The sequence below is a fragment of the Pseudopodoces humilis genome, chromosome 5, assembly GCF_049639895.1.
Source record: "Pseudopodoces humilis isolate 2021_Gansu_Grassland_sample_001 chromosome 5, ASM4963989v1, whole genome shotgun sequence".
NCBI lineage: Eukaryota > Metazoa > Chordata > Aves > Passeriformes > Paridae > Pseudopodoces > Pseudopodoces humilis.
In genome coordinates, this window is record NC_142204.1 from 49,553,904 (window position 1) to 49,572,802 (window position 18,899).

An 18,899-nucleotide genomic window follows, 5' to 3' on the forward strand; every position below is an offset into this window, starting at 1 on the left:
TACCTTTCCTCTCCTTAAAAAAAAAAAAAAAAGTTATTACAAATTCTGATGTTGAAATTTATGTTATCCTTACAAACAGTGTCTTCTACTTTTATTCCTCTTTGGCCATGAAATCCATACCTGAGCTTCTCACACAAGCTACTGCACTGCTGCTCACTGCTTCAACACATCAGGGATCCTACTTGCTGAGACTCACTGCTCTGACCTGCAGTGCTTCCCAGCTGACTCATTCTGCTAAGAACCACCAGCAAAAGCAGCATCCATTTTTCAGCACAAAAAGGAGTAAGAAAAATAAAGGTAAAAATAAATCTCTAGAGAAATTATCTGTATTTCATTACACATTATTGTCACACAGTAAATTGAAGTCTTAGTGAAACAGCAATTGCCTAAAATCAGGGTACTTTCTAAATATATTGTGCAGGAAATAATTTCAGAAAAAAGCTTCTAATATTCAATATCTATAGAGCAAACACACACAAACTAAGAGAAAGAAAGACAATATGGTGTACAAAGATTTTATTGACATGAGTCTGGGATGACTGTTTTACATACAAAGGCAAAGCATGAGGAAACAGTTAATCCTTTCCTCCTCCGGGCTTATTTTAAGAAAAATGATCTTTTAGATATTGGAGACATATCACTGTCCAAGTTCTCCAAACCATCTCCCAGTAACCCAGCAGAAGGCATCTTAATCTGATCTCAAGAAAAATCTGCACTTTCCCCTGCCTAATAGGTGAGCTATCTCGACAGCGCACATCTCCACATTGCTACAATTCAAAAGGATGTAACTGCAACTACTGTAGAAAGAGGCTGGGGAAATATGCCCTGCATAGAAACTGTTCCTCATGGGAACATGATCTACCTCAGTGGTGGAGAGAAAAATGACAAAGAGTTAATTTTAACTGCAAATCAAGTATCATTTTACAGCAATTACATCTTAAATCCACAACAGAAATTGATAATTACATAGTAACTCATTGCTACTACATTATCTTGGATAATACTGTAGTTAAGCTTTTGCTCAAATTTCCTTTCAGTAAAATCTGCTTCTGTAAAACACCGTTATTTCTTGGATGCTTTTAAAACACTAATGAAGCATATAAAAGTTTTTACAGTATACAAGAAAAACTAAGTTAATAAATGACCACATTTTCCTCAATTCTATCAAAGAGTTAAGAGTCTGAGAAAAATAACTTTTGTTGCATTTTAATTTCTCAATCTCTTTCTTTTTTTTAAGAGATGAAAGATATAAAGGAAATTCATTACATTTTAGATGAAGAGAAGCTTGAAAAAAACAAAATCACAATTCAGCAGGCAGATGATGATGATGAAATCAAAGTATTTAATATGGCTTGTAGCTGAAAGTAATTGATCTGCAATTCCAAACATCTCAGTTATTGCCACATTCATTAATTTTTCATTAAGTGAAGATAAAACATCTTTAAAATGCATGAACAATAGCTTTAAGCCATTGTCGTATATATTGTGCAACTCATCTGAATGCAGGTTAACATGTGAACTTAATAGAATATATTTATGTACATTATATACACAAACAGAATCCTGTGGTAGGTACCCCTGAATATTATCATTTAAGTAAGTAATTTTCATAATAAAAGAAGAAAAAACCCAACCATCTATGGAGGACGCAAAATGCCCATTTCTAAACTTTAAATCAATATAATTTCTAGCTGATGTACATAGAAATAAAACTGTGGTCCTGTACAAACTTTACATTACAGGGTAACAGTTTGTTTTTAAAAAATATTTACATTTTTAAGTACTTGGATCTTTGCAATAGAGATTATATGAACACAAAAAAATTGTAAGATAGGCAGGTTTATTTATTGGATTTTTCTATTTGTTCTTTTTTGTGCAAATTCCAAATCTCTCTTTTTGTGTTATTATCTGCCTCTATTTGCCTTGTATTACTGCTGCTGCTTTTTTTTAGTATTCTGAGAAGGCTGGGTGACTTTGCTTCTAGGAACAGGAAGAAAAGATTTAACTCTTGAAACACCCAACTCTGATTTACTGTTGCTGCTTTCCACAGTGCGACTGCTGCTGACAGGACACATTCCATCCTAGAAATAAAGAGAAAAAGCATTTTGTGTATAAATAAGTATCACTGTTTGACATTGTTGGGTTGTGCTTCCTTCATTTCAGCCAACATTTCTCCAGAAAAATATTTTTTTTTCAATTCTGTATGAAATCTCTTGACCAAGTTTTTCACAAACCTACCAAGCAGCTAAGCTTGTCTACTTGCAAATCAATATAGTAATGCCTTCTGTTGTTAGCAGAAATTTTTGAAGAAAAAAAATCACTAGGAAAAATATAGAGTAGGAACTGGTAGGTCAGCTGACTTAGCCAATTATCCAGGCATCACTACTATGGGAATCTCTGATTTGGGATGCCTAGAAGTATGTTTAGAGAAATATTCAAAAGGAGTACACCTACTTGTGGATCTGCAAGTTTAAAATTATTTCCTTTAGTGGAGACTGTTCTATGGATTTTAAGTAAAATTATAGAAAGTATTCTAACTTTCTGAATATTTGGATATGAAGAAATATGATTGCAAGGCTAGTAATTCATCTGACCCTGAGACTGGCTCAGCTGGTCAGAGCGTGGTGCTGGTAACACCAAGGTTGTGGGTTCAGCCCTCATATGGGTCATTCACTTAAAAGTTGAAGATCCTTGTGGGTCCCTTCCTATCCAGAATATTTGGTGGTCTGTGAACATCAGCTCTTTTAATGCTAAGGTGTGAAAGTTAATCCAGTTTCAGGGCTATTTCATTGCATCTGCAGAAAACTGTGTCTCTAGAAAACAATTTATTGCAGTCAGCCAAACATCAGGATTGCCCTCCAAAAGACCCATATCAAAGGAACACAGAAGGCCTAGTAAAGGAACAAAGACCACAGATTATGCCCTGGCTAAGAGTAATTGAGCTCAGAAGCTCTCTTGATGTTCAAAAACACAAAGAGCAAAAAAGAAAAGGGAACAAAATGTAACAACAGAGAAAACATAATTTTCCAAAGAATGAAAACTAAGCAGGATGTAATCTCATCTTTGTATTTAGTAGGGATGGTAGCACCCACAAACAACAATATAAATTTCTGAACAGAAGATGATTACAGAAGTAGACTTACTATATCTTCCAATAATATTCAGCTTATCTTCCCACTCTGAAACTACTCTGAAGTTACTGAAGTTTATTTACATATATAACACAGCAAGATGGCTGTATATTTCAACAAATAGTTAGGTCAAAACCAGGAACTGAATACCCCTAAAAAATGCTACTCTTCACAGATTTTGGTAATATCACATCTTTTCAATATTTTGCTTGAGAGCTTTGACATCAGAGCAAGCAGCAATTTTACATCAAGAATTTTAAAAGTGGTACTTTTGTGAACTTACTGAATGACATTAATTGAGAGGAAGCAACAAACTCAGTTTTTATTTCTCTTCAGATCTGATGGAAATAACTTGTAATGTCAATGTAATGTCAAAAATACTTTGCCTGGGGAGATGGCTTTATTTAAAAAGCCGAAACTGAAATCAAATACATCCTTTGTTTTAATAAATCTTTAGCTTCTATTAAGAAAGAAATTTGGCATGGTAGTCTAGCAAGTTTCCCAAGAATTATGACAGTTTTTTCTTGTAATAGGGCACTAATCCTTAGAATACAATCAGAAATTCAGATTTGGACAAACTCAAGACACCTTTCTTATCCTAGTGTAAAACTTATTTCACCTACCTTTTGTGCTATTGTTTTATTTGGGTTAGTGCCACTTGCTGAAAATACAGGAATGTTCTGGGAGTTATTGAACATCAGTAACTCATCCTTAGAATCTGCAATCTAAAGAAAGATAAGGAAATTGTGATTTTTTAGTTGTTCACAGAGATTGTTTCAATTTGCCAGTTTTTGGAGGCTTCATTTTATTTTCATGGTTTCTGTACAGTGCAATGCATAAATATCCAAAGAACAATTAAAATATCTCTTCTTTACTCTTGAGTGCATTTTTAGAAGATGTGAGATGGAGATTTCATATCAACTATAATCAAAGGAAGATTAAACGTGCATTTCCAGAGTAATACTTGCCAGTGGAGCTTAAGGGTAGTTTCCCATCAATATTTATCCAGCCCCCAGGAACATCAGAGAAAGGAACGATTGTTTTCTCTTTCTCCTACCATATTTCTTCCCTATTATTTTTCCTTCCCTTTTTCCTATTTTTCCTGATCAGAAAAAAACAGACAGAGCCTGCTCAAGATGCTGTCCTCACTGAAAACTAGGTATTTCATCCTGGGGTAAGCTGATCCAATTAAATTCTGCAACTCAATTCAAAAATATTCAATCCCAATCCAGTGAAGGCAGCAGTAACATATTTGAGTGAAAGGGCAAATTAAAGAGCAGAAGTATTTATTCTGTTGGCAGCCTGAAATTACATCACACAAAGAAAGCATGCAACAGCACCCCTACTTCTGCAAGGCTCTACTAGGCAGCTGGGGAATTAACAACAGAAATTCCAGCCAAGGATGGTTCCACCCATGGCAAGGAAACTGAACAAAAGACTTGACATCTATCTCCTTCCTTATCTAACCCGCATTTCCTTGAATTGTCATCAACAAGCAATTACCCTTTGCATGTTTTTAAACACAATTTTGAGTTGGTTACCATTTCTTTAAGCACATCTCATTCTTTTAAGGATAGCTACAGTAAATCCCTGCTAACTGACTAGTGATTAGCTTGCCAGCTTGGTGCATGTGAGTCATCCATGTACTGTAAATACTTTAAGAAAAACAACCCAAAACAAAACACTATAAGAAAGGGTTTCAATAAATAGGTTGAAAAATCTTCCCAAACACAGTAATTCTTTTTTTTTTAATAAAAACTTACTTGTCTTCTAAGAATAAACAGAATACTTAATAAAGCAAAACTAATGGAACCACTGTTCAGGGAAATCCTAAAGGATGTCATGCACTGCCTAACTGGACAATAGCTTAAGACTGACTCTATCCACATTTCAAAAGATATGGAACAGCTGCTCCAATGTGAACACAGCCTGCTGTCACAGCCATCCACTTCAGCTGTGCTAGGAGGAAAGATGAAAAAGAATAAATAGCTTCAGCCACAGGGAAAGCTGCATGGTATTGGTATAAAAGGAAAAATGAGAGAGACCCACAGCTCCACACTCTGCCTCAACAAGCACCCCACAACCACCCAAAGCCCATTCCAGCATAGAATTTAATGCAAAACTATGAGTCCTGAAAACATCCTTCACCCTCTTTTGCCACTGTTAAAGAACTAGGCCAATCCATCCTCTCTTGCTTGGGGCAGCAAACTGCATTTTGCCTACAGAGCAGAGGAGCTTTGAGCCAGTTCTGCAAAGGCTGATGAGATTGTATTAAACAAACCAAATATTCAGTGCATATTAGGGAAAACTTTGTGTCTTTAAGACTACAGAACAGTTTCCCACTGGGAGCAATGAGAGCATGAAACATAATGAGAACAGTAATGCAGGGATAGCTGTTCTCAGGTAAGTGGTCACAACACCAAGCCTGACAGAGTTCAAGAAGCATTTGGACAATGCTCTTGGGCATGTGCTGTGACTCCTGGTGTTATCCTGTGCAGAGCCAGGCATTGGATTCAACAATCCTTGTGTGTCCTGTCCAACTCAGGCTATTCTATGATTCTATAAAAATTTTATCCTCCACCGGAAAAATCTCAACACAAAAAATTGGTGAAGGTGTAATTTAAAATAATGTATGTTGAACCAGAATACTTACCCTCCAATGTATCATATACTTGTTGACTTAAAAAAAATAAAAAATTAATAATTTTCTTTAGTTCAAGCAGGGCTTGTAAATGAAAAATTTATTTTAAACACATAACAAACAACTGAATACGGTAATGTAGTAAATTATTTAAAAGCCTCGTGTTTACCTTGCTTATATCAGGCTCAGATTTGCTGGAACACATACTTTGAAGTTCCTGCACAAGATCTACTTCATCATCAGAACCAACAGACAGCCTTTGCTCCAGATTTAATGTTCTCAAATGATCCTTCTCTGAAGATCTGGTTAAAAAACCCAAACAAACAGAGAGAACATTTAAATGAAACTATTATACAGAATTTAAAAATAAATATTATAGACTCCTCAAAAATAGTATTTTTTTCCAAATGACCTTTACTACTACAAACAAAAACAAAATAACATCTGATGAATTACAGCAGTAGTTGTCAATAATTATCTCATAATAGATTTTTCTATATAAATTATTCTCTCTATTCTGAAAAGCTAACAAAGGATTCCTCTGTCAAATATTTTCAAAGACTCCTCTTTTTTTAAGATGCAGCAATAAATTTCATTCTACTCTGCTTTTTGGAAATAATTCCAAACACTTAAAAAAACCTCTGGCATACTGGCACTATAAATATTCTATTTTCTCTGTGCCTGTGAATAAGGTAGAACCAAGGTTTCAGACTGAAGTAAAGTCTCAAATGCAGTTCCCTCTAGCTAATTCATACACTTTCTCAGGGAAACGCTGTATCAGTGAGACTAAAGTGCATAGTACTGTACCATCTTGAATTGTCATTCAGAAAGTTGAAATAGCCTGAGGAGTTTATAAAATATAATGCCAGTTGATAAAAGCATACTTTTCAAGGCAGAGTAAGTGTTACATAATATTCTTAAGTCATAGACCATTTTGTTACATAAAAAGACATGTAGTGCTGCAAGGCTTGAAATAAAGAAATGGATTCTAAAATTATATTGAAGTATATAAATTTTATTTCCTCTCAGAAATGCAAATTAAAAATACTTCCTTTCTTCAGATATGGGACCAAAACATTACCAAAAAACCCCTACTGATCTATTTGTTACACTGTGCTGCTTTACAACAGAATGCTACCACCTTTATCTTTTGCAAGGTGTCACAAATACCAGAAACTAAAACTTACTTTGCAGTAAGAGAAGCTCTTTTCTGACAGTTTGGTTGCAACACAGTCTTAGATTTTATACCTGCACAAAAGAGAGATTGACTTGTTGTGTTGATTTCTTTATTCTAAAATCTATGATAAACAGGGGAAATGTGTTCCTATTTACTAACTAATTATGTCAACAGAGTCTGTCAAAGATCAGAATACATCCCTTCAAAGTGTTCAGGGGAGCACAGGGAACTCCTAAAATGGCAAATAGAGGATGAGTTGACTAAGCTTTTGTTAAAGAGAGGACATGAGGTTTCTGTGTTGGGCATTTGAATCACTGTTACAGGTTCTCCCCAAGAAAAATTTCTTGTCAACAAGAAAATGTTTAAATCTGCTCCATGGAGGTCAAATCAAACCATTTATCTTTACTGGAAACAGCAATAGCATTTGATTCTGATAGTCTAAAACAGAAGACTACTAGAATTAATTGACCATTCAACTTTTAACTTATATTCACAGATATTAACTGCATTCCAAGAACATTCTCAGGTACAAAATACATCAGCCATCCCACTTCATGTTATGTTCATTATTTCTTAAATCCTCTTAGTGGGATTAGGTGAATTCACGATTCAAACCGAAAACTGGCATTCAGGACATTAAAGTTGCAGTCAGAGAAAAAAGACTTCTTTCTGAACAAGGGCTGAAGAAATGAGTAACTCATTTTAGTGCTGCAAAGTAGAAAGCATCAAGTATTTTGTTCTTTTGTATATGAGGAAATTGAGGCTAGAATCTTACTGTTCCTAAAATGTGTGTATGCACGCTTGTGTGCATGCGTGCGTGCGTCTTCTTTTCTCTCTTCCCAAATCTTCCCCCTGAAGCAGTTACATTCATTTTCAGAAAGCAAGTACTTTGATTTTTTTTCCCTGGAAGTTTTTCTGCTTGATGTTGTTTTTAGTTACAACAATACTAAGTTTTCCTTCTAGAAATATGTGTCCTTTAGGAGAATTATGCTGTTTCTGAATATATCCATACATTATCTCTGTGTAATAAATTATTTGTTATATGACTTATGATCTTGAGGTGAAAATAATTTTCAAAAGTGTCAGCCACTAATATAACTTCCACATTTATACACATGCACAGACCTAGTCATATAAAGCCCACTTTATCAAGCAACATACTGAAATGATTGAAAACCTTACAGTATCTGTGACCACACCAAATTCTTTATATTTATTTTCTTCTATTAACGTGAAAATCAAATCAAAACCTTCAATTTAAACCAAACAATCTCATTCTTCCACTGCAGGACTTCCAGACTGTTCTACTCAATTTTTCTAGTAAGACTGACACATGACCTGGGGAGGAATGTATTAATTTATTTTTACCTGAGTTCACTCAGTAGTAATTATTGTAGTGAAGTTATAAAGTAAGTGTAAGGAAACTCAAAAAAGTATGTATACTGTAAATTAGGAGAAAATCTAAAGAGTACCACTAAAGTAATGAAGCTTTCTCTCATCTGGTATTGGAGAAGAGACTGATACAGTGTCATTCCTTACAGTCAGAGGTGGAACCACTGCTTATAATCCCACCACCTGAGCCAAGACCTGCCCCATTATCAGACAACAGAACAGGCATTAGAACAACCAAACTTCATTAGGACACCTCACAGTCACAAAGAAGCAATTCTGGGGAGAAAAAAAATAAACAGTGTTTTACTGGTGAACATAAATAACATAAATGTAATTTAATTGAAAAAATTAATTCATTTTTAGATGAGAAATGTTTGATTTGCATCTACACAGTTTAACCCCTGCAACTTTCAGAACTGAAAATAAAAAGCTTTATTTACCTTCAGTATTTGTCTCCTGCTTATTCCATGACTGGGAGGACAAATGGCCTGACTTTTTGCGAGGACTCGTGCTCACTTTTCTCCAAGAAGCATTCTCACCTCTTTTCTTACTACAACTTTTGTAGCTAGAAGCCACAGATAAAGGAAAATTTCCTCCCTTAAAATCTGCTACATAATTATCTAGTTCTGAAACAAAAGTAAAAGTGTTAAGAAGAACTGATTGTTGCAAATGGCTCTTCTTAGAGAACCTTATACAGCTACTCGGTTTACTGAGTGTAAATGCTTTTAACCCCATCACCTCCCTTCAGAACTACAGTTATGTTTTGTGGAAGTTTTAAAAATGAAAGGAAGCAGTTAAAAGCTCCAGTTCAGCAATGTACAATTACTTGGCTTTCAGACAGTTCACTGTTACCTGGTCTGGGTAGAGGACAGCCATGCAAAACAGCTTTATTTAGCAAGATACTGAGAGCAGCTTTAACAACAGCCTGTTGCCCTTGGCTGGGATTTTTTTTGGCTATTGCTTGTCCTGGTACAGATGGTCTTTTCACAGAGGCTCTGGAGAGTATGGCTTCTTGTACTCTGGGAGCAATCACAGCATTCCATAGCTTGGACATCCACCTGTGGTTCAAAACAAATCCTTTAACTTCAAAAACAATTATGAAAGCTTGTCATTTCATACTTTGGTAACACATCAGATTTTGTATTTTAAAAAAGCACTCAATTTCAGAGTGACTGATTTTATTTAAAGAAGGGTTTACTTGTTTGTTTTGTATTAAGCTATTTGATCTAAAAATTTTCTTTACCTTGCCTTGACAAACTTATCACCTGATGCTTTTCCTCCTTCAGATAATCCTTGTCATTTTAAGGCTAAAAAATGTCGCAGAAAGATGTGTGTTAATGTATATACAGAGATTTTTTTTTTAAAGTACGTGGAGAAATTTCCATGCTTGCAGGTGTTAATTCCTAGCCTATTTGCTGCCAGCAAAATGGAAAAAAGGAGATATTAATTTATGGTTGTACCTCTTCCAGTATTCTTCCATTTCCAAACTTGCCTAGTTTAAAAGATATTTCTATTCATAGAGATGCCTTGCTCTTACTCCTCTTTTGTTTATTTGATCTGTGGTGAACTGTTTCCAGGATGCTGTGGATATTCCAGATTATCTGGTTTAGAGACTGGGTCTGATTTTGATTCAAAAATTTGATTAAAAGGGACATGGGTCTTTTGGGACTTTTGCTCTTCTAAGAGAGAAGCATTATGTCATATTAGCAAAGAAGTGAAAAATTTGTGTTAGGGAAAAATAAATGCTATTTCTTATAACTTAGGAGTTCTCTGGGTATAAAGGCTTATTTCAGACTTAGGGCTCAGCTCACATCTACAACAGACACTGAGACAATCTTTTTTAGATCAACTCCAACTCTTTTTGTTTATTCTTATACCCTCTAACAGGAGGAAGAGAGTAAGGTTGGGTCAGACTTGGTAAGATTGGGTTTATATTAAAGGTTTGTAAGAACTTATAGGCTATCATACTGCGTTCAGCTTTGCAGAAAGCTGTTCAGAAAACATGAAGGCTAAAATGTCTGTTTGACTTAAATGGACAGTTTTGCTGCATACACTGACATACTGAAGTCATCCTATTACCTAAAATAATGACTTTTTGGGGGTTTTTTTCCGTTTTATTTTTACGTTAGAATGCGTGAATTATTTGAAAGATACATTTTTGGTCAGTTGTGAAGATTGAGTTTTTATGATATATAAATGCTCAAAGTACTTTTATAAGATTGATATAATACATTAGTTACATTACTTAGAAAAATAATTAGTACAGTTGTTAAAATACAATGTAAAATATGTACTGCAGATGGTCCTTGAAGGACCTTGAAGCTTGCTTAGCATAATGTTGCAGATATTATTCCATACAGTTACAGTCTGCTTCTGCTACCTAAGCTACCAAAATAATCAATTGCTTGTATTTTAGTCATAAAAAACTCTCTCTTTTCAATTTCTGTCTACGTTAGCTTTCGACATTGCAATACTGCCAGTATAAATAGTCAGAAATGAACATTGCAAAAATAAAATTAATTGAGGCCATTCTAATCTAACAGTTAACAACAGATGGGCATGCTCTCTAAATAAAATTCCAGCCTGGTATTTAAATTCAGTTTTAAGTTTGTGCTCATCTTGATCAAGTCCCCCATTCTTTGATATAGCTGATACTTAGAAAAGGTACAACACACCCCTGCCCCTCAAAAGGGCTGCAAAGTGAAAGTTGTTCCTGTTGGAACATTATCTTCAGCTCCCTAAACCTAAACCAAGAAAAAGTGTAGTTAAAATTTTCTTCATTTATTCACTCTACTCACCAAAACAGGTGAGGCTACATGAAACACACAGCAAGAAACAATTTCCTGTAACATGTTCTCTCTGCCTCCCCTGGTGCTGCTTCTTCCTCCTGTCTCATGCTAACACTGAGCCCAGAGTGAACCCAATTTCTAAAGAGCTGTCTGCTGTCCTACTGAATTGGACTGACTCAGAGAAGCTTTACTAAATGCAAAAAGCAGCAGAATAGCGCAGTGGACAGGAGGGGCAAGAGGAAAGAAGTGGTTAATTAGATTGAAATAACAAAAACCAGTGAGCAGCTAATTAAAAGCTATTTATTTGACTTCATATGACTACACTGTTAGCTATCATGCTGCTAAAAGTGTCCAGTAAGAGCTCACTGGATCTGTGCTTTTTAATTATTTATTAACAGTTACTACAAAAACTACATTAAAATGAGAAGTCAGCTGGCATATAGCTACAATAAAGGATATTTTGGGCTGTACTCAAAATACAGTGTTGTGAAACCAGTCAGAGTTACACTGAGGAAAAATCCAGACTCAGAAATGTATAACCAAGATATCTAAAGAATAGTTTTTCTGTCCTCTATTAACGCCAATGCAATAAATAAATTATTAAAACATTTCAGAGGACATGATTCAAGAGGAAGATGGGAGACAGATGCATGGTATGCTTTATTTTTTTTTTTATTTCCCATCAACAATAAAATTTCAAGTCAATGTCCACATTTAGACTTTGATAAGTACTCTGAAGATTAGTATCTAATCTGTACTTTTAGAGAATAAAAAGGAAAATAAATAAGCAAAACATATCAAGATCTGCAGACAGAACATGAAATCAGACAGCCTCTGCACGTAAGTAAAGGCCCCTCGTGTTAAGCAAAGGCTGCTGGAAGAAGGGTCAGCAGAAACTAGTACAAGAGAAACAGGTCAGAGAAGGAACAGAAGTGGTGACCTGACTGGTGAGAAAAGTTATGTCACATCTCCAGAAATCAATGTTGTACTTTGAATTCTGAATAAGTTTGAATTAATTAGAGGCTCATTACCGTTCTGATACAGCCAAACAGCATCTTAGTGTGAAATTAATATAACCCAAATTTCTATATTTCTTTTATCATTTGCTAGCATTTGGAGTTGGAATGTGATCAGATGTTAATGCAACTGTAGGTGAGAAAAGTGAAAATTTCCATAATTTTTTTGTATTTTTTTATGTTACTGGCCAGCTAGCCATATGTGTAACTAAACATATGTACCTGTCCTACTTACTGAGGTAATATATCTCTAAAATGCATGTATGTTTTAAAATTATACCATATATTTAAAAGAGTGAAAAATAATTCTCCAAACTTCCTTTATATGTAACTTTACAAGGAGAGTTTTCCGACTTTTCTTGGAACTTTTAACCTCTGCGTCAGAAAATAAATGAAAGATTTCAAGAAGACTGACTTGGTGGAGTATGAGACACTTGTTTCCCATTTGTGTCCTTCAGAATTGCCCTTCTAGTAATTAAATAGCCAACAGAAGCTTAAAACTTTCAACAATCTCAATTAAAATGATTTTTTAAGGTTGCTGAGTCAGCAGGGTTTTGGAAGAAACACAACTACTACATTTGCATTAAGTATCTAGTTGGCACTGAGCAGCATCAAACAGGAAACAGAAATCTTACTTGACTGTTGCTTGGCTGTGCCCCGGAACCACTGGACAAGAGAAAAAATGCTTTGGCCCCATAAGTGCTTCGGGTGCTCCTAGACGTGATAAGCAAGAGTTCAGCTGGTGCCAAACAGCAAGAATCCAGTCTATGATCTTGCACACGGGATCACATGGAGGAGGTACTTTGCCTCTGAACTGCAGGGGGAAAAGATGTTTGACATGGCGTAAGACCAGAGCTGCAAACACTTTCCTTGAAGCCCCAGGAAGGCTTGGGGTTTTTTTTTATTGCATGTATAGCTATTAAAAGATCAGGAACAGTCAAAAACAGGTCAAACCTTTTTATAGAATATATTGACATCTTGCCGTATTAAAACTTATTTTCCCAACTAAACTTCAAAAGATATATCCTTATCATAAACTGACATGCCGTTACTCTCTTGTGGGAAACTGAGGCAGAAATTTTCCTAGCAGTGCTTTTTCTACAGTGTTTAAGCTTAGGATTACAAGAGATACCTACCATATACAATGCAATGTATATGATACAAATAAGGCATATGAAAAAATGCCCAATTACACTGAACAGGAATATCTGATCCAGACATGACAAGTGATTTTAGATCACGTAGCAGGGAAGAAAATATGTCTTCCGCTAGGACTTGTTTTTAGTATGCCTTGTTAGGGACAAATTATTTAGTGCCAGAAAAACCTCTTGTTTCCTCTGACTTCAAGTTACAGTCTTCATCATCCTAATCCTTGGATTATCTTCTGTAACAGTTTAAATTAAAGGAAGCATTAAAAGATGCACCAGGGATAGTAACTGACAGCACTGAAGCCAGAGCCTCTTGATAGAGTCTGTAAGTGAATTTAAAGTAGAAAAACATTAATCTGTTCCCATATAACCTAATGGCTCAAACTAACAGAAAAAGAGTTTTTCACCAGAACACATGAATATTATGGCACAAACAAGGCATCATAATACAGAGCAATGATCTCTCTATTATCTATATTATATATAGAGATATTATATATCTCTATATATAATTATCTGAAATAATCTATGGTTCTAACAATAAATGTGCTTCTACTTTGCTTTAGAGTTTTACAACAGATTAATCTTTCTTCTATTTTTGACCCTGCAATCCACTATTTTAAGTCCCATACCAACTGGCGTTTGAGCTTACATATGGTACATGTATGTATTTCAAAAAACGTGCCAACACACAGGGCATTTCAATATAACATATTTTTATTAGAGAAGATACAGGAAGACACATGGCTTTTTTCTCTAAATAGCCACCATCTGCATATATGCTCAAGAGAAATTCAACTTAATGAGATTACTACCCAAATTTTATTCAACTTCAGTCAGAGGCAGAAGCCTATTACATTGTCAAATTCTAACCTATTAGATGAAGGATTTTTTCAAGCCCAAAATAAATAACCTGAAAATGACATCTGTTATGTGATGCTGCAAGTTCTTGTAGCCAAACCAGTTTGGCAGAGTAAGTCTGATGCAGCCTTTGACTATGAACAAATCATAACTTAAAAAAATTAATCCAAGAAAAGTAGTCTATTAAGAGTTTCATAGATTTCCCATGATTCTTTTTTTCTATTCTGTATTCTGGTTCTTGCAATTATAAAATACTTAGGAATGTTTCTAAATTTCCTCATTATCCTGGCTGAAATGTCCAATTACTACACATTTCCTCTTCAGGATCTCTTTGAATCAGTAAGCCTTTATAGATGAGAACTGTGGCAAAGGGTACAGGAGATGACATCTGCAAGGATAACCAAGACACATCCAGCTGAACACTCAAAACTGACAGTAGGTCTGCTGTCCCACAACAGGACTCTTTATTACTGGCAGTTTTTTCTACTCCTAGAACAATCTCCCTTTTTAAGCCTTTTCAAAACTGCTGCCAAGATTATTTTCCTTTGCAGCTGTTTTGATTAAACTCCCTCTGCCAAAGTCTAACAGTGCCTGACTGTTGGTAATAGCTGCTATCGCACTCAAATGGTATTCCAAATAACTTTTGAAAGTCCACAATTCTTCTTTTGCCTACATCTTTCCCATCTTTGTTTATTTATTAAAACAGACTTCCCATCTTTATTATCTTTTGGACTTTTTTTCCAGCTTCAACAGACTTATTAACTCAAAATAACTTTAATGATTATATATAATGTGCCCCTCTTTTGAACTGAAAATCATGGAAAATACTTTTCTGCTTAAAACTTAGACAAAATACATATATGACTATCTTATTTTAGACATTGAGAATAAATTCTTTGAAAAAGAGATGGTATGTTTGTTGAACTGATTTTTACTATCATTCTCAGAAGAATTTGTTGAAAAAAATTACTGAAGGAAGTTTCATGAAGTGGACAGGCAAGTAGCCACAATATCATTATTTGCAACCAACCAATGGTTTATGCCAATTAGCCATGGCCACACACCTTTCTATGAGGCCAAGCACATTTCCAGATACCTGTATCTTCCCAGAAATTAAATGTTTTTTCTCCTGAAACAACTGAAGTTATCTGCTCCGCTTTCGGCATTACCATCATACATAATTCACAGACCTGGTGATGAACGTAACTGCTGAAGCTGACTCGAGTTCTTACCTTGTTTATTACTTTTCTCCTTAAAATCCTCTGCAGCAAGCCTCGCATTGGCTCCCCATCCCACCTAAGTTGAACCCAACGGAAATGCTGCTGAACCAGCAGGTCAGAGCCATGAAGGTGGCACTTGGCGATGGTCCCCAGTAAAAAGCAGTTCTCATGAAAGTAAAAAGTACCAGAAACTCCATTTGCTAAAAATGAAACATAAAATACTTAACTGAAATACTCAAAGCCTTGACATGGATTTCAAGTAAAGCAAGGAGGAGTGACATAATTAGAAAGGAAAAACAACCCACAAAACACCATAAATTAGCTAAAAAATATGCTAGTTTTGTTAAGGACAACTGTTTATAACAAAATATAAAAACTGAACAAATTACATTTTTCTCCTGTTTCCTGTTTGTTATATACTACACTAAAACTGTACTGTAGTAAAAACATTTCTGCAACCCAAGTGCCTTAAATACCTCTTTGAATAGTGCAGGGATTTTCTGAACTCCGATTCTCAAGAGGTGCTAGAAAATCTCCGAGTAATTCAGATAAAGAAGCTCTCTCTAGATTTTCTAAAATCACAATTGTTGTCTTGTTTACAGGAGGCTGTTTCACTGGGATCAAACAAGCTGAAATAGAAAAATCCCATTAATGTATACTTAGGAAAATTTACTTATATTTATGTATACAGAATTTACCGCAACAAAGGATTTTTGAATTTTTTTTTATTTTCCTTTTTAACTTGTTAACAGGAGCAGACACACTGGATAACAAGCTTAAAATTGAAAGCATAAAATCAAACAATAGAAAGAGTATCATACTGTAAATTAAGAAAAAAAATGAAAGCTATGATTAAAATAAATTTCTGGAATGTCTGTAACAGGATCATCATAGATAGGAAAAATTTTAGTACACTGAATATAAATACAAAAGAAAAGATAGCAAAGACCTCTTCAAACATTTCTTTCCTTTGCTGTACTGTATCTTAAACTTTTAACATGTACTCTTTATACCATGTAGTGATAAAAGGTTCAATAGCTCAATGTTTGTAAGAAACTTTATCATTCTATGAGATAGTAGCAAACTTCTATGAGAAGTAGGAAATCTTCTCTTCAAATCTTTCTTCAGTATCCTTAAGAATCACTCAATAAGAGCTAGTATGAGGCAAACCCAGTAGCACTAATAGGCATTAAAACGACATGTATATATTTTTTAACATTTTAAATATTTTCATTTAATTTTCCTGATTTTTGATCTTATTGCTTAAAAAAGACACAGATTTGCAAGTTTTCTTGCAACACTAAATTCCAGGTGAATGCCTCTGCAATGCATACGTAAAACAAAACACTTACCTTGACTGTATTGTGCCCTGCATTGTTTCATAACCTTTCAAAGCTAACAATGGTCATTAAGGAAACTTACTCATAATAAGGCAAAACTTAGAGCAACTGACTGTATCTGATCATTGCTATTTAGTTGCAGTTTCCTGACTATTACTGCCCTGTTTTACTAAGAGGCTACAACAGCTTGAGAGGAGGGAGGACGGGTACCCCCTCTGTGTCTGATGGATTAATTTAGAGGAGAAATGTGGGGAAAGAAGCCAGCTATAAAATGAGTGACTCAACTAGCAGCACCATGCTGAAATGCAAAACCATTATTAAAAAGAGTGTGCTGCTGACACAAAGTAAAGCATCCAAAAGAAGCAGCTTCCCTAAGAGACAGTGGCCAGTAAACAAACCAACTACATGGGTTACAAAAGTGACATTTTTGCCTCCAGGCCGAGCACCAAAGCCTGGCTGACTTCTGACTAAATGATCTCTTCTCTCTCGCCAATGTGATGGCACTGGAAGTGACACGTGGGAATAATCATCGTTGCCACAAGCAATCCTGAGAACTGTGCCTGGGATTTCCTTAGAGAAAAAAACTGCCACAGACTGAAGTTACACCAGGCAGTACAAGAACAAACAGAACAGAGCACTGCATGGCACTGTAGAATCTGATAGGATGGCTCTGCTTTTGTTCATGAGCACACACAGTAGACCTACAATTCTGACTGAGTAGACCTGAACCAGAGCAATCAACTTTTAAAGGATCATAAAAAAGGGAGGAAAAAAAATGCAACAGAAATAAATTTTTAAAACTCCTAATTCTACTTAAATGGCATGAACTTTTGACAGAGATCTTTATAGGGAGGCTGTCACGCTCAGCTCTCCCTCAGTTTAGACTCATACATTTGTCCCCAAGCACCTGAAAAACTATGGGTTCCATTTTAATGGTTCCATGCCATCCACTATGCAAAATGGTTTTATGTATTTCTTTACTTTGCACCATTAAAACTTTTTCTACAAATCACCAATATTAGTCTTGCTGAAATAACCTTACCATTACTGATGAATAGTTCTGCAAGTTGCTCCTTGGAGAAACCAGCATCCACTTCAACTTTAACAATCTCACATGTAGATCCTGCAGCCACTTGCTTTTGCTGTGTTGAAAATTTATATATTGTGAAATAGTGAAAACTCTGGTTTATGGACTAATTTACTTGATATGTTTGTGCAAATACCTTCATGCAGGATGCTATCTGATATGCTATATAATCTTGCAAACTTCCTTCTGGACCATGGAAAATGACATTACGGTATTGTTCAACCTACAGGCAGATAAACATTTATTTAATAAATAAATTATTCTTGGAAGTTCAGATTTAGATTTTTTTTTTTTAACCTAGATGACACAATCATCACCTAAAAGACAAAATTCTTTGATTTGCAGTACTGGAGTAGAAAATCCTTACTATACGAGTTTCAAAGTAGACAATATTTGCATACATCTTCTTGAAAATATATTGAGAAATTTATATCCTACCTTGTAAAAGTACGTAGCAAGTTATTTTTTACAACAGACTTTAAAAACATTTATCTGGGAAGAATAAATTTTGTAATCACAAATATTTTCTTGATCTTGATCTAAAATATATACATCAGAATGATGCAAAAATCATCAGTTTAAGTCACTGCTAAATTACAACTGTGGACTTTATTTGCAGTAGAAATGAGATCATGTTATCAGTATGGTAGAACAGTTTTTTGGGTTTTTTTTTCTTTGGTGTTTTTTTTTTGTATTAACTCTATTTTACCTCTAAAATGTCAGGAAGGGAATAGATTCATATCTCTCTGCAATACGGCTGAATACAGCAGAAACCTGTGGCATGCTCTTCTAAACAACATAAAATACTATCCACAGACACAGCAGAAATTAAGCAGCTTCTAAACTAATTCTGATTTGAGGCAATGTTTAAAGAAATTATCTATGAAAGTTATGTCATATTATTCAATTATCCTTACACTTTGAGATATTAAATAAACTGTGTTACATGAGATTTCTCATGTAATAGAAGTAAGATAGTAATAAAATTTAAGTCTCAAATAACTGCTTACATGAATACTATTCTAATTTACTTTCTTCTCAGAAAGTGGAATAAAATAACTTTGTAAAGCAATAAAATATCAGAGAGCTTTTAATAT

General features: G+C 34.8%; 1 protein-coding gene across 1 annotated transcript in view; it reads right to left on the reverse strand.

Annotated features, from left to right (window-relative positions):
- Positions 1–501: 501 nt before the first annotated feature.
- Positions 502–18,899, reverse strand: part of CTTNBP2 (cortactin binding protein 2) — a 78,489-nt gene continuing 60,091 nt past the window's right edge. Inside the window, 12 exon segments of the mRNA XM_005519241.3 lie at positions 502–1,943; positions 1,945–2,081; positions 3,755–3,856; positions 5,942–6,074; positions 6,960–7,020; positions 8,782–8,967; positions 9,194–9,399; positions 12,782–12,960; positions 15,388–15,575; positions 15,852–16,004; positions 17,758–17,857; positions 17,939–18,025. Of these exon segments, the coding sequence (XP_005519298.3) occupies positions 1,841–1,943; positions 1,945–2,081; positions 3,755–3,856; positions 5,942–6,074; positions 6,960–7,020; positions 8,782–8,967; positions 9,194–9,399; positions 12,782–12,960; positions 15,388–15,575; positions 15,852–16,004; positions 17,758–17,857; positions 17,939–18,025 (1,635 nt within the window). The 3' untranslated portion in view covers positions 502–1,840.